The 25,790-nt window shown below is 45.6% G+C and overlaps 1 protein-coding gene across 2 annotated transcripts in view; it reads left to right on the forward strand.

The window, feature by feature from the left end:
• CD247 (CD247 molecule) overlaps positions 1–25,790 on the forward strand; it is a 212,933-nt gene that overhangs the window by 150,585 nt on the left and 36,558 nt on the right. For both annotated transcript variants that reach the window (XM_040339079.1, XM_040339080.1), the window contains exons 2-5: positions 5,177–5,280; positions 7,679–7,723; positions 11,579–11,647; positions 22,592–22,624. In XM_040339079.1, the coding sequence (XP_040195013.1) occupies positions 5,177–5,280; positions 7,679–7,723; positions 11,579–11,647; positions 22,592–22,624 (251 nt within the window). The remainder of the gene's footprint in view (positions 1–5,176; positions 5,281–7,678; positions 7,724–11,578; positions 11,648–22,591; positions 22,625–25,790) is intronic.

A 25,790-nucleotide genomic window follows, 5' to 3' on the forward strand; every position in this document is an offset into this window, starting at 1 on the left:
AAAGAGGATTGCTCAGAGCTGGATTAACTCTGTGTGGCAAGACTGGGCACAGATGATAGGAAATTTTATACTCTACATTGTGACATAAAAAAATTTTTTTTTGGGGGTTTACATCCACTTTAAAGGAACCTATATAGAAAATAAAAGACAAACCTTTACAACCCCCTTAAGTGAGTCCATGTCAGTCCAAACTTGAGTTTGAAGGCGTGGCAGCCCACTTTTATTAGCCAAAACTAAAGTTCCATCTAAAGTTGCCCATGCAGGAGTTTCAACTTCTCACAGTAAAACAATCAACTGGAAATACTGAGCCACCTGGCTCTTGTCAGCAGCACTGCTGCCCTCTTTGGCCTCCCAGACTATGGATTCTTCAGGCTCACTCAGCCTACTGTCGCTGTACGGGCCTCATTCCTGGCCCCCAGATAGGGTTTCCTCACACTTCTCAGGAACACAGGACTCCCTCCAGCCCCCTCTGTGGACTCCCTAGTCACCCAGCTTTCTCAGTCTCTCTGGACCCGAGAAACTGTCCTGACTCTCCCAGTCCTGCGGGCAAGAGGTCCGCCAAACATAGGTTCTCGTCTTCCAAGGTCACCCCACCTGGCTGGAGCACACCACTATCCTCACACACAGACTGTGTGTCCAAATGGCAGCAACTCCATCTGCAACTGCCTTGAGCTTCTCTCAGACTCGGTTTATAACGACCCTGCACACCTGTGTATTTGCACAGGGTGTAGATGTCTAGCAAAATCCAGACACAGAATTGATGGTTCTGTCCCACCCAAGACACTGTGGAACCTTCAAACTCCAGGCTCCCGATCTACGATTGCAAAACCCAGGGGAAACTCAGAACACAGCTATCTATGCTCACAATACACACACTGGAGCCACTCAAACCACAAGTTTGAGAATCCTGTGTCTCCTCCTAATCTCATATAGTGGCAGGGCCTCATACTATAACACTGCCTGTACATACCCCCCAACTGTCCCGAATCCTGCGGGACAGTCCCAAAATGTAAACATAGTCCCGGGGTCCCGCGGGTCGGGAGCCTTGTCCCGCAGCCAACTGCTGGAACACCTATTCCAGCATTTCGCTCTGTTCAACAGTAGCACTGCTGGCAGGAGTGATCTCCTGCTTGACAGGAAGTGCAGAGTCCCGGAAATGACGCTACCCTACAGAAGGGTGGGACAGAGATCTCCGGCTCAGGTCAGAAATGTCACCTTGTACCAATATGAAAAAGAGGGGTGTACTGCGCTAATTCGATAAATAGTAAAGCAGCAACTGAAAATGTTATACAACACTAATGGTAATGGTCAAAGGAAGAGCTGCGCTTCTGTAAGCTAAAATGTGACACTAGTGACAATGAAGTGCTAGATAAATATCAATTAAAATTATGAAACACTGACTGAGTGAAAAACAAAATTAGATCTGTAAATAGGTCTGTGAGACCTCAATAAGATAACAAGAAGGGGTAAATTCCTAAATTAGATAGAAACCTGAAAGTTATCAAGTGAATAAATAGCAGTCCGTGTGAACAAACCAAAAAAATCCTTAGGAATACCATTAACAAAAGCATCAAAGGTAAAAAATTTGAAAATAATAAAAAATACTAATGCAGAATGTCCATATTAACTTAAATATCCCCAGTGTTCAAGAATCCAATAGTCCAGGAAAAAGTGCTGACAGGATAGTGCCTCCACCAAACAATAACATTGCCGCTTTCCAGATGGATGTGATCTCTAATTATAGGAGATCAATATGCGCATATGGTTGATATCCCAGCCCGGGGTCTCTATTGGTAGCATAAATCCCTCAGTGTAGTTCAATATTGCATAGCAGATGTCTTAAACAACGTAGTAATTCAGGATGCACCACATAAAAAAAAGGAAGGGACTGGCATAGCGTAAAACCCTTAAAAATGTAATAAGTAACATAAAAATGCACACTTGCATCGAAGAAGTGAGATAAGGCATATAAAATACAATCGAGCTGGTCGGCTCTTCGATTCAGCAGCCCGTATCTTCCGGGTCTGGCGCAAGACACGGTGACGTCAGAACGTCGTTCCTCCCAATAGGGAGGCAAGTAACGACAATCTGACGTCACCGCGTTGTGGGTTGTGCAATGTTGATGGGTGGATTTTGCAATGTTGACAACATCAACATTGCAAAACCCACCCATCTGAGTAAAATGTGCAAAATGCGCCCATCAACATTGCCATTGCAAAACCCGCCCATCAACACGCCCCGCTAAGACGTGTACTTTATTGTTAAAATCACACCCACCCCTTGCAAAGTAGCACTAGCATCGGGAGCGTGCAGCATATGTGATAGTCATTGCGGAGTCTCGGTTGCAGCGCAAGCGCCGCGCCTGCGCAGTACAAGGGGGGTCCTAATCCGCTGGGGGAACATTTTCGGCAGGACACCGGCTCTCCTCCTCTCGTTTCTGCTGGCTGCAGGGCACAGGAGGAGAGGATCGGGTTTAGCCCTGATATTTCCCTAAAGATCCCCGATAGGGCTGTTAAAGGTGTAAAAAAGAAAAACGAAATCCCCAAAACTGTTGTAAAATTTTTTTTTTACAGAGTAGCAGAGCAAGGTGTCGTGTCAGGAATTCCAGCTCTGCGGTTTCCAGATATTGTTGATGCTCACTCGCCGTTCTGTATCTCAAGTGTAGACCTAAAGAAAGAAGAATACTATGAAGGAGGAAAGAGCAAAAAAAAAAAAAGTCAAGCCAAGAGCAAAACTTCACACACTTCACAGCAGAGAAAGCAGCACCGGTACAACAAACCACACAATAGCGGTCAGTACGAGAGGCCGCACAGCAACAATTCTCTGCTAGAGAAGGGCTGTTTTTTTTTTTTTTCATTTTTTTTTTTAGCTTTTAGCGTTAGCTCGGGCATATTTCCGAGAATTGCTCAGGCTTAAAGGGGTTGTAAAGGTTCATTTTTTATTTTCTAAATAGGTTCCTTTTAAGCTAGTGCATTGTTGGTTCACTTACCTTTTCCTTTGATTTTTCCTTCTAAATGTTTTTTTTTCTTTGTCTGAATTTCTCACTTACTGTTCCTCCTCAGTAAGCTTGCCCCCATCATCTGGCTGGGGGTTAGTCAGCCAGAACAGCTTACTGAGGAGGAACAGGAAGTGAGAAATTCAGACAAAGAAAAAAAACATTTCGAAGAGAAATCGAATGAAAAGGTAAGTGAACCAACAATACACTAGCTTAAAGGAACCTATTTAGAAAATAAAAAACGAACCTGTACAACCCCTTTAAAGTGCCCAAAGCTGTAATTTTAGTGGTTGGTCAAAGCTGTAGAAATACAGCTCAGCTCCAACTTTAAAAATTAAAATAAAAAATAATGCCAGACATGTGTGAAAAAAAAAAAAGAAAATTTTAGCTGCAAAATAAATCTTTACTCTGGCACTGTACCAGCTGTTCAAGGAACGGACGGTTTTCTTCCAGGTTAAACAATGACCAGCATCATTAGATGCACTTCCTGTAAGCCCAGGATATGATGAGGTCGAAGAGAGCACGTCATCACGCTAGTTTGGATTCACATAGACAAAAGGGAAGGAAGTCGCTGGACTGGTCAGGATTCAAAGTACATATAATGGCGCCTTAAAAAAAAAGTGCATCATGGAGGAGGGAGGAATCAGGGGATGGGCAAAACATGGTTGTAACGGTATGGCCCGTGATACCCAGAGACTTTTGAAGGATGCGGGGTACTCCTGTGGCAGCTTCACCAATGACTCTTGGGTCTAGGGTCATCCAATGTCCAATAGGGGCATAGGATGACTGAGAAATGATATCATGAATTACATGAGATGGGACAATAATGATAATTCATGTATTGCAGGATATCTTGAAATATTACAAGTGGTTTATTCTGACCCCAACAGGTCAATAGGACAGTATTCATTCATGTGGGGACACATAGACTGTTGAGGTGCTAATCAAGTCTACCTGGCTGTAATGAAAAAAGCTTGCGGTGATTGCATTCTATTGTCTATTGTGCTAATTAAGTCTGCCTCTCAAGAACCTTTCATTGTGTATGCTAATGACACTGTATTGTGTGAAAGTTCTAATGATGATAGATATGTGTTGGCAGTCTGAAAGGTCAGATGTCTGACCTTTCAGGTGTAGAGGATTAGCATGTCAATTATGTTTACTAAAGGGATGTGTTTTATGTAGCAGGTGGGAATAGCTTATCACAGAGTCAGAAAGTCTGTCTAAGATGTGGATTGAGGGGGACTCCTTAGCACCCCTTTGTGTGATGTTGTGGGTGGAGTGAGGCATTGTCCAGATTTGGTTTCTAACTGTATATAACCAGCTGAGTTTACCAGTAATGTATTCATTTGTTTGGAACCAGAGAACAGAACTTGTGTCTCGTTATTCTGGTGGGAAAATCCATATGGATCGTGTCTGCTGGACTGTAAACCTTTGGGAAACATTGGAATGACGATTGTGAGCCCGGTCCTCTTATCCAACAGCAGTAGCTGACCTCACAAATGTTCTTTTGGCTGAGTACAAATTCCCACAGACGCACTTCAAAATCTTGTAGAAAGCCTTCCCAAAAGAGGCTCCTATAACTGTTATAGATTCAAAACAAGAAGGCAACTCCATAATTACGTCCATGGTTTTGGAATGGGGTGTCCAACAAGTTCCTATAGGTGTGATGGTCAAGGTGTCCATCATTGTGAGCAGATTAAAAACTGGACAGACGTTTTAAAAACGAAACTGCTTTCGTAAAACCAAATGGCTGCCAACCTTACCCTGAAACCTTTTATTACACACCTTGTTACTGACAGCCAGCGACATGATGTGTGGATGTCACCCAGGGCCGCAACATCAGGGGGGTACAGGCAGTACACCTGTAAGGGGCCCGGATGGCATCGACCTTTTTTTTCGTCAGCACCCAAAAGGGGGCCCGGTAGTTCCCCAGGAGCCCGGATGGCATCGCTTTTTTTTTTTCTTCAGCACCCTAAGCCCCCCCCAAGCATAATTTGCAGCGGCAGCCCCCCTGCTTCTCGATTCTTGGCGCCCCCCCCTCCACGCGCTTCTCAACTTGCGGCACTCCCCCCCGAAATATTTGGCCTTGGGTACAATGCTCTGCTGTTGCTATGTTTAATGTTCACAAAATAAATTGCATTAGAGTCAATGTAACATGAAGCTTTTTTATTGTATCCACAGATGCTCAGGTGTTTGGTCTGACGGATCCTCGACTCTGTTACCTCCTGGATGGTTTATTACTCATCTACGCCATAATTATCACCGCCTTGCTTTTCAGAGAGAAGGTGAGATATGCTACTCATTTACATTTTGTTTCGACTTTGCGTTATGTAGTCCATGCTAGAAAGCACCGGCGCTCATACAGGTCTGTCAGATAAAACATATCACAGGTATTTTCCTAATAACAATAAAAATTAGCCCATCCAAAACTAGTGTTTGTAGAGAAACAAAGTGTGGCAGGGTGGAGTCCCCTGTTAGCTGGGATTTTCTCCCCTCCATGTCACTCAAGTGTTTTAGCCCGCAAGTATTTAAGGGAGGAGCATTTAAAAAAATGAGGGAGAGCAAGATGCCACAAGGACAGGATGTAGGGTATGGAGAGAGTACCGCAGCATCATTTTGTGTGGGTAGAAGCATAGTTTGGCTTACTGTACTTAGTGAGCTGTAATCGTTTAGTCAGGTCTGATCTGTGTGCTCCGCTGCTGCAAGTCTGCTGGATAGCTCCCTCTGTATCCAGGCAACTTGAGAAGTTTCTGGATGATAGGTGTGGAGATATGCAGATGGTAGGCTCTGAAGGCATGCTGGGAGACTGTATTTATTCTGGGAGCACACAGAGCTCTGGCTCGAGTCCAGCCTGAGGGGGACACGCTGCCCTCTCAGGCACAAGCTGCCATGAGGAGGCCTCAAGTGGGTAACCTGAGGGAGGAATGCTGAGAACCAGGTGCTTGGAAGAAGGGGAGCTGTTTGCCACAGATTGGTTTGGTACCACTGCAGGACATCGCTTAGAGGATTGGAAGGGGGCTCCATCTGCTCTTGGGGACCTTGTGCTTTAGCTAACCCTCTGGTGTCTAGTTATAGTCATCTGTGGGTCTGTTAAAGGGGACACCGGAGGCTGCCACCAGGGCCGATCCACCCTATAGGCTCACTATGCAAGCCACTTAGGGCCCCCCAAATTACTAGAGGCCCGCTTGGTGAGAAGTCATTTTCGACCCCTCACCCCGCTTCTTAACTCACTGGCTGCATGGGAGAAGAGGTAAGAAGTCAGCACCCCCCCCGCTTCTCACTTTAATGTATGATGTCATCTCCGACATCTTTAATGTGACATGTTACTGTTGTCAGCAGCGCCCCCCCCCCCCTGCATCTCAACTTTATTGTGACATGTCATTTTTTGCAGCCCCCCCCCCCCCCCCCCCCCCCACTTCTCAACCTTAATGTGACATGTAATTTTGCTTAGGGCCCCAGGGAGGTCAGGATCGGCACTGGCTGCCACATCCAACCGGATAACTTCCCCAGTGAACCCAGGAAACCATAGTGGAACCAAGTTCCTCCTGACTTCCTCTCCCCTGCACTACCGTTGCAGATGATCGCCACCTGCAGTGGAGAAATTAGACTGCACCTGGCCTTTTGCCAATAATTTGCAGAGATTTGCCCTATCTATCCTACACCACAGGATGTCACTGGGACAGGGAGTGAGGGGAAATATTCCCAAGGGGACATAGAACTGATGTCTTAACACTTCACCAATCAATTTAAGACTATAATCAAAAGTTTTGGTTGAAGATGAAATTTAAGAGGTCTATGGACCTAAAAGAGGAGTAGCTGAAGTGGAAAAAGAAGTCATCCGGAGGGATAGTTTGGTGTTTTGTCATTGCACTTTGCTGATGTCCCCACATGTTGGATGCCTGTGTAATACCATGAGCTGCACAAAGTTATACCTACCCTTACTCACGCCTCACACCTCACTCCAATCAGACATACTGTATTTTGTGAAATTTCTGTTGTTTATCAACTATATAATCCTCTAGCACAGAATAGAGTGATAGCTAGATTCAGGTAGTTTGCCGCAACTTTAGGGCGGCGTAGCGTATCGTATTTACGCTACGCCGCCTTAAGTCAGAGAGGCAAGTACTGTATTCTCAAAGTACTTGCCTCCTAACTTACGGCGGCGTAGCGTAAATGTGGCGGGCGCAAGCGCGCCTAATTAAAAATAGGCTGAGGGGGCGTGTTTTATGATAATTTTGTTTGACCTGACGTGATTGACGTTTTTTGGAACGGCGCAAGCGCCGTCCGCCTACATTTCCCAGTGTGCATTGCGGCAACTGGGATTTAGACGTGGACGTAAATTACGTAAATCCCTATTCACGGACGACTTACGCAAACGACGTAAAATTTTCGAATTTCAAAGCAGGAACGGCGGCCATACTTTAACATTACTATTCCAACTAGTTGATGGAATAACTTTAGGCCTGATAAAGCGTTACGTAAACGGCGTATCTGTACTGCTTCGGCCGGGCGTACGTTCGTGAATAGGTGTATCTAGTGATTTACATATTCTATGCCAACCGCAATGGAAGCGCCACCTAGCGGCCAGCCTAAATACTACTGATACGCCGACCTAACTCTATGTGAATCTAGCTATATGTTTCCTATATAAAAAAATTCATTCAAGTATTACATCTTTTGCAGCTGTCTAAGAAGGTACCAGTTGGAGACACCGATGATACATTCAGTGTAAGTACAGAAAAAGTCAGTGAATGCAATGTCCAATGTCTAACGCTCCTGCTCTTCATAACAGCATCTTGGTTTTGGCTGTGGTATTCTCCTTGTCTGTCTGTCCACCTGCAAGGTGATTAATGTGGCTAGTCTCTGGGTGGAGCCAAGCCTGCAGTCTCATGCTTGTGATAGCATTTGTATCCATGTTCAAGCTCTCGGTTTGTCTGCCCTGCTCTGCTGTTTGGATTCCTGTTTATCACCTTGGATCGGAAATCGACTATTCTCTAAACTCTGTCTGCCTTGCAACTGCAAGTTTCCAATGCAGGGCCGATCCTAGGGTCACGGGCGCCTGGGTGCAGAAATATTTCTGGCGCCCCCATGTGGGCGTGGTCATTTTACTAACCCCTCCCCTTTACAAATGTTTCTATGGCAATGACTCAACCACAGAGATGCTCCCCCACAAAGTCTTCATTACCCTGGGATCCTTACATGATCCCTTAACAATAAACAAAATACAGGAAGAGAAGCAGAGGACTTTATTGGGACCTGGGGGGGGGGGCCTCTCTGATGGACACAGAGAGGGCTTCTGTTAGAGAGTCTGTTAGAAAGAGCCCCCAGACATACTACAGACATTATACAGGAGATGGTCAGAGACTGCAGACATAGTACAGGAGACGGTCAGAGACTGCAGACATAGTACAGGAGACGGTCAGAGACTGCAGACATGGTACAGGAGACGGTCAGAGACTGCAGACATAGTACAGGAGACGGTCAGAGACTGCAGACATGGTACAGGAGATGGTCAGAGACTGCAGACATAGTACAGGAGACGGTCAGAGACTGCAGACATAGTACAGGAGACAGTCAGAGACTGCAGACATGGTACAGGAGATGGTCAGAGACTGCAGACATAGTACAGGAGACGGTCAGAGACTGCAGACATGGTACAGGAGATGGTCAGAGACTGCAGACATAGTACAGGAGACGGTCAGAGACTGCAGACATAGTACAGGAGATGGTCAGAGACTGCAGACATAGTACAGGAGACGGTCAGAGACTGCAGACATGGTACAGGAGATGGTCAGAGACACATCAGTTCTGGACTGACACACACCTATGCGCAGAACACTAGTTCTGGCCGGACACAAACAAAGAGAGAAGGAGGGAGGGGAGAACTCTGCCACTTTGGCGCCCCCACCTCTGCAGGTGCCTGGGTGCAAAGCACCCTGTGCACCCTGCCTAGGATCGGCCCTGTTCCAATGTTTGAAACCACTGTGTGTGAAAGAATTCAAGATAACCTTGAGCAAAATATTTCTTGCAATTTGGTGCTACTGGATGCCTTATTTCAGACTTTGAATTATCAGCCATGCCCGTGTGTATGTAGAGTGATTGTGAGTGTGCTGATGAACCCGGGCTGTTTTTTTAATTATGATAACTTTATTATTAAGTTTTCATTATTTTATTGGTGAAGGTTTTGATTAATTGTTCTGGCTATTTTGCCATATGATATGTTTATATTTCAGATTTTTGTTTCAATAAAATGTTGTACCTATTCCGCAATGTGTGTTCCATTTGAAGCCCCTTATTAAACCTCTCTGGTTTAATTTTCTCTGTATGCATCCCAACCAAAAGTACCTGTTTGCCTTGCTCAGGGGGTGTAACCAAGTTCCTGTAGACCTGCCTTATGGGAAAGGGGGCTGCTATAGATGAAGAACACAGAAGCTAGCTATAGTGCCTCACCACTTGCGTTAGGGGTAAGCGTGACATCGACATTCTGTTCCAAATAATGCATTGACATTAACCACTTCAGCCCCGGACCATTTGGCTGGCCAAAGACCAGGGCACGTTTTGCGATTCGGCACTGTGTCGCTTTAACTGACAATTGCGTGGTCGTGTTTCGTCCTTTTTTTCCCCACAAATAGAGCTTTCTTTTGGTCGTATTTGATCACCTCTGCGGTTTTTATTTTTTGCGCTATAAACAAAAATAGAGCGTTTTGAAAAGAAATTTTGAAAAGAAAATAATATTTTGTACTTTTTGCTAAAAAAAACAAATATCTCCATTTTTTTTTTTTCTCAGATTAGGCCGATACGTATTCTTCTACATATTTTTGGTAAAAACAAAAATCGCAATAAGCGTATATTGATTGGTTTGCGCAAAAGTTATAGGCCCGGATTCACGTAACACTTACGGCGATGTATCTGGAGATACGCCGCGTAAGTGTAAATGTGGGGGGGGGGGGGTGTCTGTGGAGTTTCATCCCATCCATATTGTCCTGGAATGAACGTGCCACCCTAGAAGCAGCATGTACACATGTCTCTGTGGGTCCTGCTCTTAAAGTAGAGTTCCAGGCTTTTTATGTTTATTAAAAGTCAGCAGCTACAAAAAGTGTAGCTGCTGACTTTTAATAAACAGACACTTACCTGTTCCAACGCCCAGCGATGCGGCCGCCTGGAGCGTCGCTTCTCTCCCACTCCTCTCCGCCGGCGCCTCCATTGACACTCTGGGCACCCGGCTGTGACAGCTCTCGGCTTCACGGCTGGGCACGCACTGCACATGCGCGAGTTAGAGTGGACAGGCAATCTTCTGGGAAGATCGCCTAGAGGGAGGGGCCGCCTAGGTTGAGAGGAGGAGACGCCTAGGCGGCCCGTAGGAGGAAGTGGAACAGGAAGTCCCACTCCAAACGAAGCCTCCACTCCCCCCCCAAAAAAATGACATGCCAAATGTGGCATGTAAGGGGGTGAGGAGTACTTAAAGCGGAAGTTCCACTTTTGAAGGGGAACTCCGCTTTAAAGAGAAAGTTCACCTTTCCTTACTTTTGCCAGAGCCGTCCAAAAATAAAGTGTCCTCAATACATTAGCAAGCTGTGCTCTGTTCGGTAAAATAATGCTCACTTTTTCAGATGCCTATTACATTCTCCTTCCGATTCCATGCTGCAGATGGCAGGGCATACCACGTGTTTGATGTTCAATCCTTAAAATTCACAAACATTATGGGGTAGATTCACAGACAGAGTACGCCGGCGTATCTACTGATACACCGGCGTACTTTCAAATTTCCTGTGTCGTATCTTTGTTTTGAATCCTCAAAACAAGATACGGCTTCTGGGTTAGATCCGACAGGCATACGTCCTTGTACGCCTTTCGGATCTAAGATGCAATACTTCGGCGTCCACTGGGTGGCGTTCACGTCGTTTTCCGCATCGGGTATGCAAATTAGCTATTTCCGACGATCCACGAACATACGCGCGGCCATCGCATTTTTTTACTTCGTCTGTAGTCGGCTTTTTCCGGCGTATAGTTAAAGCTGCTATTTCGTCGCGTATAGTTAGATTTGCCATGTTAAGTATGGCCGTCGTTCCCGCGTCGAAATTTTAATTTTTAATTTTTTTTGCGTAAGTCGTCCGTGAATCGGAATGTACGTAAGTCACGTCTAAGTTTAAAAAATGACGTAGAAACGGAGCATGCGCAGTTCATTTGGTGCGGGGACGCGCTTCATTTAAATAAATCACGCCCCCTAATCGCCGATTTGAATTCCGCCGCCAGAGATACACTACACCGCCGTAACTTACGGCGCAAATTTTTCCAGGATTCGATTTAAAGCCAGGTAAGATACGGCGGCGTAGTGTATCTCTGATACGCTGCGCGGGTGCAGATCTCTGTGGATCTGCCCCTATGTTCCCTACCCATGCATGCACACTCCACTCTCTCTCGCAGCTCCGCATTCTGCATGAGTGAATGAGAATGGTCATGGGTAGGGATTTGAGCACCGCGTTTGGACAGAGCTTGGAAATTGGGTGGAGTCACTTGAGTTCCCATATATAGTAGAAGCGGATATTACAAAAACGTTACATAATTTTGTATTCCTGTTTTCAGAAAGCCAACCAGAACACACGAGATCCTTTCAGCAGCAGAGCAGATGCAGAATTAGGAGGAAGGAGAGGGGTATGTATTGTCATGTTTAGTCATTTCATTCATATAATGTTTGTTATTACAACATAAGGAAAATGACACACAGAATGTCTATCACTTGCACAGAAGATAATGTCACACAAGGCCTAGGCCTAGGGCAGCACATTGCAGGGGGGGGGGGGCAGCACGGAAAAAGTCCCCTCCGGCTTGCGCTACACTGTTAGTGTAGCGCAAGCTGCTTCTAATTTTGACTGTCCTATCATCCTGGAACACAAAACTTCCTCACTGTGCTATATGTTTTCTGCTGCACCATTGGCATGGTTATATCTTCTTAGTCCTCTCCATAAAATTATCAGAAATGTGTGCTTAACCACTTGCTTACTGGGCACATAAACCCCCTTCGTTCCCAGGTGAAATTTCAGTTTCCGGCACTGCGTCGCTTTAACTGACATTTGCGCGGTCGTGCAATGGGCTCCCAAACAAAATTGACGTCCTTTTTTCCCCACAAATAGAGCTTTATTTTGGTGGTATTTGATCACCTCTGCGGTTTTTATTTTTTGCGCTATAAACAAAAAAAGAGCGACAATTTAAAAAAATATATATATATATTTTACTTATTGCTATAATAAATATCGGAATTTTTTTAAAAAAAAAATATTTTTTTTCTCAGTTAAGGCCGATACGTATTTTTTGACGTATTTTTGTAAAAAAAACAAAACAAAACACAATAAGCGACTGGTTTGCGCAAAAGTTATAGCGCCTACAAAATGGGGGATAGATTTATGATTTTTTTTTTTTTTTACTTGTAATGGCGCCGATTTGCGATTTTTTTTTCGTCAGGACTGCGATATTGCGGCGGACGTATCGGACACTTGACACAATTTTGGGACCATTCACATTTATACAGCGATCAGTTCTATAAAAATGCACTAATTACTGTATAAATGTGACTGGCAGTGAAGGGGTTAACACTAACGGTGAGGAAGGGGTTAAATGTATTCCCTCATTGTGTTCTTACTGTGTGGGGGGAGGGGGGTGACTGGGGGAGGTGACCGATGCTGTGTCCCTATGTAAAGGGACACAGATCGGTCTCCTCTCTCCCTGACAGGACGTGGAGCTCTGTGTTTACACACAGATCTCCACGTCCTGCTGTGTTACTGACGATCGCGCCCGCCAGGCACTAGCATCGGCTCCCGAGCGATGCGCCGGGCACGTTGTTTTCCCGCTGCGCGCCCCCAGCGGCGCGCACAGGGAACAACAACAGGACGTCCAGGGACTTCCATCCGGCACTTGAGAGCCGCGCTGTGGACGTCTTTCGACCATAGCGCGGATCTCAAGTGGTTAAAGTAGAACTATAGGCAACACTTTTGTTTTTCATTTTGGATAGAGTAAGGAAGGGTTATAGCCCCTGTCAATTTCTTTTTTTACCATCCCTGTCAAATTGCAGAGATTTCCCTTCACTTCCTGCCCCATAGCCAAACAGGAAGTGAGAGGAAATCTATGCAAATTAAGGGAATCCATTGCCCTCCCCTCCCCAGGCTCTAAGAACTAGTGTCCCCACTCAAAAAATTCAGGGCGGGTCTTAAACAGAAAGTGGTGTGGCCTTGACAGGAAGGGGTGGGTCATATTTTAATTAGGGGGTGCACAGATTTAGTCAGGCCTAGGGCAGCACAAAACCTAAATACACTACTGATCAGTATAGAAGATATTGCCACAAATATAGTCTATCACCTGTACAAGAGACAGTGACTCACAGAATGTCCATCACCTGTACAGAAGATATTATCACACAAAATATCCCTCACCTGTACAGGAGACTATACCTTGCAGAATGTCCATCACCAGTAGGGATGAGCTTCGAGTTCGAGCCTGTTTGCCTGTTCAGCGAACAGTTTGGGGTGTTCCTGGCAAATTCGAAAAGCCGCGGAATACCCTGTAAAAGTCTATGGGAGAAATCTAAAGTGCTAATTTTAAAGGCTAATATGCAAGTTATTGTCCTAAAAAGTGTTTGGGGACCTGGGTCCTGCCCCAGGGGACATGTATCAATGCAAAAAAAAGTTTGTAAAAACTGAAGTTTTTTCGGGAGCAGTGAATTTAATAATGCTTAAAGTGAAACAATAAAAGTGAAATATTCCTTTCAATTTCGTACCGGGGGGGGGGGGGGGGTGTATAGTATGCCTGTGAAGTAGCGCATGTTTCCTGTACTTAAAACTGTCTCTGCACAAAGTGTAATTTCTGAAGGAAAAAAAGTCATTTAAAATCATTCATGAATTGTCGGCTCCCGGCAATTCAAAGAAAAGGCATTCATAAAAAAAAAAAGCTTGTGGGGGTCCCCCCAAATTCAATTACCAGGCCCTTCAGGTCTGGTATGCATATTAAGGGGAACCCTGCATCAAATTAAAAAAAAATGACATGGGGGTTCCCCCCAAATATCCATTCGAGACCTCAGATCTGGTGTGGATTTTAAGGGGAACCCCACCCCCAAATAAAAAAAAATGGCGTGGAGTTCCCCCAAAAATCCACACCAGACCCTTTATCCGAACACGCAACCAGGCAGGCCGCAGGAAAAGAGGGGGGACGAGAGAGCGCCCCCCCTCCTGAACCATACCAGGCCACATGCCCTCAACATTGGGAGGATGCTTTGGGGGTCTGTGACCCCTCAAAGCACCATGTCCCCATGTTGATGGGGACAAGGGCCTTATCCCCACAACCCTTGCCCGGTGGTTGTGGGGGTCTGCGGGCGGGGGGCTTATCGGAATCTGGAAGACCACTTTAGGCCCCCCCCCCCTATGTGAATTGGTAATGGGTGCAGCATGATACGGTGGAGTGAAGCTAGGGTTGGCACTTTTTCTTCAAGCCAAACCCGAACTCTTTAGCAAGGCAAGAAAAAATAAATTTGTATACACTATAGGATTGTAATAGACCTTGGACACCTTTGGGCACTCCAAAGAGAATGGTAATGCTGGGCACATAGTGCCCCCTCACCCTCCTGTCAAGCCCTGTCCTGAGCCACATTCCCGTCTTAATAATGTGTCCCGGACACATGATTCAAAACCTGGACTGTCCAGGTGAATCCTGGACAGGTGGCAACCCTACTGCAGTGGGAGATTGTTGACGTATATGGCCAGCTTTTCACTTGAAGTCTGCTATCAAAAAGTGATAAAAATTTACCGTATATAAGTATAAGCCGAGTTACCTTTTTGCGCCTGATCTCCCGGACTTTGGGGACCGGCCGGCCGTAGGTCCCCTGGACCCCAAACTTGGCACACATATAGCCCCACTCTTTGTCCCTGTGCAAAGTTTGTTGTGCACCGATTTTTCAAAGCCAGGCACCCCTTTCATAGACTCCTATGTTAAATGGTAATTTCCCTGGTGATTTTGGGGACCCGGTACCGGTCGGTCGTAGGTCCCCTGGGCCCGGAACTTGGCACACATGTAGCCCCATTTCCCCTCTAATAGGGGGCAAAGTTTGTTGTCTGGAGGATCTACGGCTGGGGAGCACCCCTTCCATAGACTCCCATGTTAAACGTCAGTCTAGTCATGGACACAGTGAGGCATGGGCACAGTGAGCCATGGACACAGTGAGGCATGCACATGGACACAGTGAGGCACAGTGAGGCATGCAGATGGACACCCTAGGCTTATACTCGAGTCAATAAGTTTTCCCATTTTTTGTGGTAAAATTAGGTGCCTCGGCTTATATTCGGGTCGGCTTATACTCGAGTATATACGGTAATTGTTATGTGCAATATCTTATATTTAGAGGACTAAAAATAAGTACACAATAAAAAAAAAAATGTTTTTACCCCCGATCATAATATATAAATAAAGAGAATATTGAAGAAAACAGCACGATTTCGCTTTATCACTTAAAGGAGTTACTGTCTCCATACACTTGAACTATTTGCTCCAAGATCTTAGCACCAGAAAGCACTGACGCAGTCTATTTATTTAGCACTGTGACAAATCTCAGACACATCAGAATGGCGAGCAAAGGCAGGTCAGCAGCGGTCAAAAGCAGCCGGAAATTGTGCTATTGTGCAGAGCTTGTACATGCGACCGGAGAGATGAGTTTAATTGGCCGGCATTTGCTGCATCCAGATGAAAAGATAGTCAGTAGGACGGCGAGGGAGTAGCGGTAACCCCCGGGGGAGATTGCCATCGGCTTCCACCATGCACCGGCTCTGCTCTTGTGATGTCTGTCGCTCCCCACCTCTGCCTACGGGAGCCGAAGGTACAGCCCGGCGTTCAGGCTACGGAAACATCACACGGCCGCAGCCACAGAGGGGAAACAAACAACAAAAAAGCTTCTGAGCGCTTTGAAGAGCAACTAGGCATCTCTTTGTGTTTTGCAGAAAATGCGCCGCGAATTGGCAGCTATTCCACACATTATTCCCGGCTGCCGGGGGCCTGCGACAGGTCCGAAATACAAATATGCCGGCGTAGAATGGTATACCCTCTACTGATGCTGTTTACAGATCAACTAGAGGCAGCAATAAAAAAATATATATAAAAAAAATAAAAAATCAGAATGCAAGTTTACTTACAGTCCATCTAAAGTCAAAATTGTATTCGATTTTTGGATGTTAAGAAAAAAAAAAAAGGGTCAGCTCATCCGTCAGGTTCTTTTTTTTCATTCAGAAAAACAGCCAGCACACCGAGATGAACCTCAAAAGTCCAAATTTATTAGACCCCTTCCACACGGGCGGACCGTTCAGGTGCGCCTGTCAGTTTTTTCGGCGGACCTGAACGGGCGCTCCATGCTCGTCTATGCGGTGACATGTCCGCTGACATCCGATACGCTAAAATCAGAGGGATGGCGTTACATCGCCATCCGTCCTGGCGGATTGGATCTGGTGAGATCTGTGATGATCATCCAATCTCTCCATAGCAAACAGCGGCGCTCGACAAGCCCCTCCCCGCTCAGCGAGCAGAGAGGGACCTGTCATCCGCCGGCTCAGCAGAGATCAACGGGGAGAGATCTCCCGCTGAGCTGGCGGACGCCGCTGACGGATCCGTCCCCGTGTGGAAGGGGCCTTAAAGCGGGGGTTCACCCTAAAAACATTCCGACATTGACGGTACGCTGATCTTTTGTTTTTTTTTGCCGTACATACCGTTATATCTTTATTTCCCCCCCGACTTCCGGGTAGTGAATCCCGCGGGATTGGGCGTTCCTATGCACAGGCTAATTGATTGACGTATGACATAAGCTTCCCCCCGGCGCATACGGCCATGTCACGAGTTGCCGAAAGAAGCCGGACTGTGAGTCGGCTCTATATGGAGCTAAACGGCGCCTGCGCACCCACGTTCTGCTTCTTTCGGCAACTCGTGACGCGGCCGTATGCGCCGGGGGGAAGCTTATGCCATACGTCAATCAATTTGCCTGTGCATAGGAACGCCCACTCCCGCGGAATTCATACCCGGAAGCCGGGGGGAAAATAAAGTTATAACGGTATGCACGGCAAAAAAAAAAGATCAGCGTACAGTCAGTGTCGGAATGGAGCTTAATGTAATGTTAGAATTTTTTTTTAGGGTGAACCCCCGCTTTAAGGTTCTATTAGAAAGTGTATACAGTGGAACCTCGGATTACGAGCATAATCCCTTCCAGGAGAATGCATGTATTGCAAAGCACTTGTATATCAAAGCGAGTTTCCCCATAGAAGTCAATGGAAACAAAGATAATTTGTTCTGCATTGACTTCTATGGCATGCATTACCGCATGTGACCAGAGGTGGGGGGGCACCAGAGAGCCTCGGTAATACTTGGGGAGAGCTTGGCTAAACTCGGAAACCCCCTTCCAAATATTTCCAAACAGTTCCGAACTGTTCCGAATGTCACCGGCGCCCCCGCACCTCTGGCCAAATGCGGTACTGCACATCCTATTGGCTTGAACCCTGCTTGTTTTGCGAGACAACACTCACAAACCGAGTCAGGATTGCTCTTCTTCCAAAACACTCGTTAACTGCGCTACTCGTTAACCAAGGTTGCACTGTACATTTAAAGGGTAACCTTAACCACCTCGAGACCTCACTGGACCCTCATTCAAGATGACAGACATGGGGGAGATTTACTAAAACTGGGGCATGTAAAATCTGGTGCAGCTCTGCATAGAAATAACGTTTTTTTTTGTCAAAACGTAACTACTTGCCGACCTCGATATAGCCAAATGTCAGCTACAGCACGGTCATCCAGTTCAGGGAGGGCGTCTATGGTCGTCCTACTACCACAAGCACACTACGGTGCACATCCGGCTCGTTCTGTGATTGCTGTGTCCTTCAGCTGATCACAGATCAGGGTAAATGGCCAATCACAGTTGATCACAATGTAAACACACTTACCCATTACACTTGCCTCATCAGTGGCCTTCAGTGCCACCTCATCAGCGGCCATCAGTGCCGCCTCATCAGTGGAGGAGAAAAAACATTGCAAAATGTTATAACAGAAATTAAGAAAAACTTTAATTTTTTTTGGTATTTTTTCATTTGTTTAGCAAAAAAAAAAAAAAACACAGTGATTAAATACTACAAAAAAGAAAGCTCTATTTGTGTAAATATGCACTTTATAATTTGGAGTTTTGGGGTTGATCTATGTCAGTGTGCTGACTATTTTTTCTGAATGGGCTATAATACAGTAAATAATTCAGCAAAAGATGCCACGCAACCCAAACCTTTAGAGCCCATTCACACAGGTCCGACTTGGGATCCGACTTCAGGTCGCCCCTAGTCGCCTCAAGCCGAGCTGCATGAAGAAATGAATGTAAGTGAATGGAGTCGTCTTAAGTCGCCCCAGTGTGAACCGGCTCTAAGGCAAACCCCTCCCTCCCACAGGGGAACTCCACACCAAATTTTAAATAAAAAAACGGCATAGGCTCCCCCTCCAAGAGCACACCAGGCCCTTAGGTCTGGTATGGATTTCAGGGGGAACCCCCAACGCCGAAATAACGGCATGGAGGTCCCCCCCAAATCCATACCAGACCCTTATCCGAGCACGCAGCCCGGCCGGTCAGGAAAGGGGGTGGGGACAAGCGAGCCCCCGCCCGCAGACCCCGACAACCAACGGACAGGGTTGTCGGGAAGAGGCCCTTATCCCCATCAACATGGGGACAACGGTGCTTTGGGGTGGGCATCCCGCCACGTTGAGGGCATGCCACCTAGGAACGGTTCAGGAGGGGGGGGTGCTCACTCATCCCCACCCCCTTTCCTGACTGGCCGGGCTGCGTGTTCGGATAAGGGTCTGGTATGGATTTGGGGGGGGACCCCCACACCGTTTCTTTCGGCGTAGGGGGTTCCCCTTGAAATCCATACTAGACCTAAGAGCCTGGTATGCTCTTGGAGGGGGAACCCCTTGGCATGAAGTTCCCCCTCCTGGAGGTGACTTCAAGTCGCGTTGTAAGTCGCGCTGAAGTCGCCCCAAGTCGCGTTGTGATTCATACTCAAGTCGTGTTCAAGTTGCCTCCCAAAGTCGCTCTGAAAGTCGTGTTGCCCCTGTGTGAATGGGCTCTTACTATAAAATAATAATAAAGTCCAAAACATAAAGTCTAAATTTGTAAATTATCCACGTGTCCCAATATCACGTGTCCGAATTTCCGAAAAACAAAAATGCATCTGAATTTTAATTCGGAACGAAATGAACCGCACATGTCTGGGGGGGGGGGGGGGGGGGCTGGGTAGCATTGAGATTCTGAAATCGCATGTTAAGGTGTGCTCAGCACATGGGCTTACTGTGGAGAAGAAGATTTTACAAAACACATATGGGGGGAGATTTACTAAAACTGGAGAGTGCAAAATCTGGCAGAGCTGTGCAAGGTAGCCAATCAGCTTGCAGAACATTTTGTCAAAGCTTAATTGAATAAGCTGAAGTTAGAAGCCGATTGGCCATCATGCACATCTGCACCAGATTTTGCACTCTCCAGGTTTTGTAAATCAACCCCCATAGTCTATAGCAGGGGCGGACTGACCATTCGGGCTCTCGGGCACTGCCCGAGGGCCCCATGCCACTAGGGGACCCCATCAGGGTTGCCAACCTCAGTAAAACCAGGGACAGTATGTAAAAATCTGTTTTTTTACATCTGTCCCTGAAATGTCCCTTAACGACATCGTTTTGGTCTAAAAATCCCAAGATTATAGCTGCCCCGCCTCTCCAGTACCTTCTCAGTGTGTGTGTATACTGTGTGTGTATATACTGTGTGTGTGTATACTGTGTGTGTATGTGTGTGTATACTGTGTGTACTGTACTGTGTGGCCCCATAATCTATTGCCTAGGGGCCCCATAATCTCCTATTGCCTGGGGGACCCATCATCTCCTATTGCCCGGGGGCCCCAATCATCTCCTATTGCCCGGGGGCCCCAATCATCTCCTATTGCCCGGGGGCCCCATCATCTCCTATTGCCCGGGGGCCCCATGAGTTGTCAGTCCGCCCCTGGTCTATAGAGCCCCAACAAATGCAGAGAGGAAAAAACAAAAACACCATACAAGTTTTCCTTCCACTTGATTCCTTTTAGTCTGGTGTATACATTGAAAGGCGACCCCCAACCAAGATTAATAGCCTAGTTTGAAATGGGAATTGAAATTGAAGTGCCACACTACAGCTTTGGGGCTTGACTGGCAACAATGAAAACAAGCCAGAGGTGAACTGGACCTACAATGGTATTGTTTCCAGTGCGGATAACAAGCACAGGCCTTATCAGCAGCTTGTTTGGCACATCAGCACATTATTGCCAGTCAAGCCCTGATGAAGGGGGCACTTAGACCCCCCTCCCCCGAAACGCGTTGGTAACTTTTTTGGATTTTACCCCTGACTTTTAATGGAATAAAGTTGTATCTGGACCTCTTAGAAGTTGTGTGGAGCTTCAAGTACAATTCTTGTTATGCTACACTAGAAGCCAATGAGACTTTGGAGATCCTCAGGGGTGCCAATTGAAGCTGCGTGCCCAGGAAATGGGTCATTTATACCAACATCAAGATAATGGAAAGGTTTCCCCGTTTTTTGTGGGGCTTTTAGGCAGCAATGTCAAAACAGTAAAATACTGGTAGCTATATAAAAATAGTATTTATTGAATAGAAAAAGTCTTGGATGTCGCAGTATATAGAAGTTACAATAAAAAACAAATGTAATGGTAAAATATCACATTCCATGGTACATTAGACATAATCATTACACATGATATAGTATTCCATATTGTAGTACAATGTTGATTCCCGACACGTTTCGACCAATTGGGGTCTCTTCAGGGGGATAATTATTTCTAAAAGGTATATCACAAAAATATAGAATTAATATAAAAATAGCATGTCAGTAATACATCACATAGATTCTAGCAGGGGATATATTTACCGCTAAACGTGGAATGGGAGATATTGAAGCCACTGAGTAATCCGAGGGGACCTATGGGAAGCCCCCGCATTCCCGAGGGTGAGAGGTCCACCCATAGGGGTCTTCAAGGAGCCTCAAAAAGTGACACCCCGGCGGCGGAGGAGGAGCCGCCACCTGCAATGAACACCCAGAATGGCCGTGTTTAGATAATCGAATGAGTAATTACAAACAGACCTATCAAATTGATGGCTAGAATGTATATTTGTATAAGAGAATAAGGGCAGAAATATAATGTTAGATAAGGCATTCCTAAATGTTCCAAAAAGGAAAAAATTTACTAAACAATAAGGAATAATAAAGGGTAATCAGATGTGGGGTAGTGAATGTAGAAGTAGTGACATCATGTATACCAACATCAATACCTTAAGATAACAATACCAGTAGGATAACCCTACAGACCCAATGCCATCTTTCCACTTTCCTCACTAGTTTGAAATTTAGCTGTTTGGGAAGAACCCAGTTCCGGAGGGGACGTATCTAGAATCCAGTATTACCTATAGCACTCAATAAAGTCAATATAAGCCTTAAAATGCCAAGCTTTGATGTAGAAACCATAGCTTTGCAATTTCCCAACAAGCTCTCTGGGCGTTGGAAGAGAAGATCCCTGCCGAAAGGGAGGTTCAGAGATCTTATGTTCTCATGTTTAGCAGAGGTCACATGACCAGCTGCCTATGCATTTGCTTATGTGACTGGCTTCAACTACTGTATAGGCAGGCCCGGATTTCCCACAAGGCCACCGAGGCCAGGCCTCGGGGCGGCAGGGCACAGAGGGGCGGCATCGTCATGGAGTCCCCCGACGGCCGGAACATACAGTTAAGGGCGGTAAGTTGCTTTCTAGCAGGGCTAAATGTAGTGTGGGCAAATCCGCTCGCTCGTTAACAAGTGATTGTGCTGCTGTCCGTCCTCCCCTCCCCCCCCCCCCCACATACCTCTTTCTGCTGGCTCTGTCTTCGGGACTCCGTTCTCCCCCTAGCCGCCGAGTCCGTCTCCTGTCCCACCCCTGATGTACACAGTGAGAGGGGTGAGCTGTGCTCTTCCCATCTCAGCTGTGACAGGAGTTCTAGCACAGTGCTAGGACTCCTGTTTTGGAGGTGACAGGGTCAATAAAGAGAACCTGTCACCTCCAATTGCTATCACACAGGGAATTGTTTTCTCCTATGTGATAGCAATAAAGTTAGGTGAAAAAAAAATAAGAAATAATAATTCAATTAATAAAATAAAAAGTAATTAAAAAGTAAAGAATAAGAAAAATAATATATATATATATATATATATATATATATATATATATATATATATATATATATATATAAATATATAAAAGAAAAGTATACACAAAAAAGTAAACGACAAGCTACAAATAAAAAAAAAAAAAAGAAACAAAAAATATTTAAACTAACCGTGCCGCCCCTGCCATCCGGTTACCATTCTCCGTTGATTTGGGGGGGGGGGGGGGACATTGCGGAACCTGGCCTTGGGGCGGCAGAGAGAGCAAATCCGGCCCTGTGTATAGGCACGTCGTTCAGAGTAGGATATGAATATCTTTCAAACACTTAGGGTAACATGTTACATTTGTGTGTAACTATCTCTCTTCTCTTCCACAGAAGCACAGGTCTCCGGATAATTCTATCTACCAGGTAAGTGTTCTCTTCACAGACCATGGTGCAGGTCAGTGACAGTCATGGTGGGCAGGAAGCCATCTTTTTATAGCTCTGTTACATACAGTGACTGCTCTGCATAATAATTGTTGGAGGAAACCCCTCATGTGGTACTGAAGTCACTGCTAGTTAATTGAATATTGACTCAGTAATATGTAATGTGACAGGCGAGCCAAACACTTATGCTATTTGTCTTTGGATGTTCCTGCAAGAAAATCCTGTGAAGTCTTGTGGTCTGCCCAGCCATTCTTAACCAGGGTTTATAGGGGTTCCTGTGGCTGATTGACCTCCTATTTGATGACGCCTTCATAGTTCCAGTGCCACTAGGAAGGTCTTTTTAGCTATATGTAAGGGGAGCATTCTCACCATCAATGTAGTGGGTACATTCCGTACACTGACCACCAATGTAAGGAGTATTCTTCCCACTGATCACCAATGTAAGGGACATTCTTCCCACTGATCACCAATGTAAGGGACATTCTTCCCACTGATCACCAATGTAAGGGACATTCTTCCCACTGACAACCAATGTAAGGAACATTCTTCTCACTGATCACCAATGTAAGGAACATTCTTCCCACTGATCACCAATGTAAGGAGTATTCTTCCCACTGATCACCAATGTAGGGAACATTCTTCTCACTGATCACCAATGTAAGGATCATTCTTCCCACTGATCACCAATGTAAGGGACATTCTTCCCACTGATCACCAATGTAAGGGACATTCTTCCCACTGATCACCAATGTAAGGAACATTCTTCCCACTGATCACCAATGTAAGGGACATTCTTCCCACTGACAACCAATGTAAGGAACATTCTTCTCACTGATCACCAATGTAAGGAACATTCTTCCCACTGATCACCAATGTAAGGAGTATTCTTCCCACTGATCACCAATGTAAGGAACATTCTTCCCACTGATCACCAATGTAAGGAACATTCTTCCCACTGATCACCAATGTAAGGAACATTCTTCCCACTGATCACCAATGTAAGGAACATTCTTCCCACTGATCACCAATGTAAGGGACATTCTTCCCACTGATCACCAATGTAAGGAACATTCTTCCCACTGATCACCAATGTAAGGGACATTCTTCTCACTGATCACCAATGTAAGGAACATTCTTTCCACTGATCACCAATGTAAGGAACATTCTTCTCACTGATCACCAATGTAAGGGGCATTCATCCCACTGATCACCAATGTAAGGAACATTCTTCCCACTGATCACCAATGTAAAGAACATTCTTCTCACTGATCACCAATGTAAGGAGTATTGTTCCCACTGATCACCAATGTAAGGAACATTCTTCCCACTGACAACCAATGTAAGGAACATTCTTCTCACTGATCACCAATGTAAGGAGTATTCTTCCCACTGATCACCAATGTAAGGAACATTCTTCCCACTGATCACCAATGTAAGGAGCATTCTTCCCACTGATCACCAATGTAAGGGACATTCTTCCCACTGATCACCAATGTAAGGAACATTCTTCTCACTGATCACCAATGTAAGGAGCATTCTTCCCACTGATCACCAATGTAAGGAGTATTCTTCCCACTGATCACCAATGTAAGGAACATTCTTCTCACTGATCACCAATGTAAGGAACATTCTCCTCACTGATCACCAATGTAAGGAACATTCTTCCCACTGATCACCAATGTAAGGAACATTCTTCCCACTGATCACCAATGTAAGGAGCATTCTTCTCACTGATCACCAATGTAAGGGACATTCTTCCCACTGATCACCAATGTAAGGAACATTCTTCTCACTGATCACCAATGTAAGGAACATTCTTCTCACTGATCACCAATGTAAGGAACATTCTTCTCACTGATCACCAATGTAAGGGACATTCTTCCCACTGATCACCAATGTAAGGAACATTCTTCCCACTGATCACCAATGTAAGGAACATTCTTCCCACTGATCACCAATGTAAGGAACATTCTTTCCACTGACCACCAACGTAAGAAGCGTACTTTCCCCTGACCTTAATTTTAAGGGTCCCTCTTCTTACTGGGCACCTGATGTATGATGATCACTTGATAGTTTACATTTTTTAGGGTTTTTATTCGATATGTGCACAGAGAGATCACACAAATACTTATAAGTATAACATAATGACTGATATAGATAAAGAAAATATGCCAAAAATACTTAACTAAAGATATAAGATAACACGCATGCATGTTGCATGATGCAGCTCTGGATACGAGACTAAAGTCTTACCAGTTTTGGCTGTGGTATTATAGATCTTGGGCCGGATTCAGATACGAACGCCTATCTTTATGCGCGGCGTAACATATCTCAGATACGTTACGCCGCTGTAACTTTGGGCGCAAGTTCTGTATTCAGAAAGAACTTGCGCCCTTATTTACGGCGGCGTAACGTATGTGTTGCGGCGTAAGGCCGCGTAATTCAAATGGGGATGTTGGGGGCGTGTAGTATTTAAATTTATCTTGACCCCGCGTTTTTTAAGTTTTTTTTGAACGGCGCATGCGCCGTCCGTAAAATATCCCAGTGTGCATTGCGCCAAAGTACCCCGGCAAGGACGTATTGGAATCGGCGTGAACGTAAATGACGTCCAGCTCTATTTGCGAACGACTTACGCAAACGACGTAAAATGTTCAAAATTTGACTCGGGAACGACGGCCATACTTAACATAGGATACGCCGCACATACCCCTCATATAGCAGGGGTAACTTTACGCCGGAAAAAGCCGAACGCAAACGACGTAAAAAAAAAGCGTCGGGCGGTCGTTCGTTTCTAAATACTAATTTGCATATTCCTTGCGTAAACAAACGGAAGCGCCACCTAGCGGCCAGCCAGAAAATGCAGCCTAAGATACGACGGTGTAAGACACTTACACCTGTCGGATCTTAGGGATATCTATGCGTAACCTGATTCTCTGAATCAGGCGCATAGATACGACCGACCACACTCAGAGATACGACGGCGTATCAGGAGATACGCCGTCGTTTCTCTTTTCTGAATCCGGCCCCTTGACTGTAAGAAAATGCCCACCCTCAGGGCAGTATGACCTTTTAAGGAAAACGGCACATTCCTGATAGAGATGGTGCTGGCTTGTCTATATAGGTAGTTCACATTCCTATAGGATGAATC

This window comes from Rana temporaria, chromosome 2, assembly GCF_905171775.1.
Source record: "Rana temporaria chromosome 2, aRanTem1.1, whole genome shotgun sequence".
NCBI classification, from domain to species: Eukaryota; Metazoa; Chordata; class Amphibia; order Anura; family Ranidae; genus Rana; species Rana temporaria.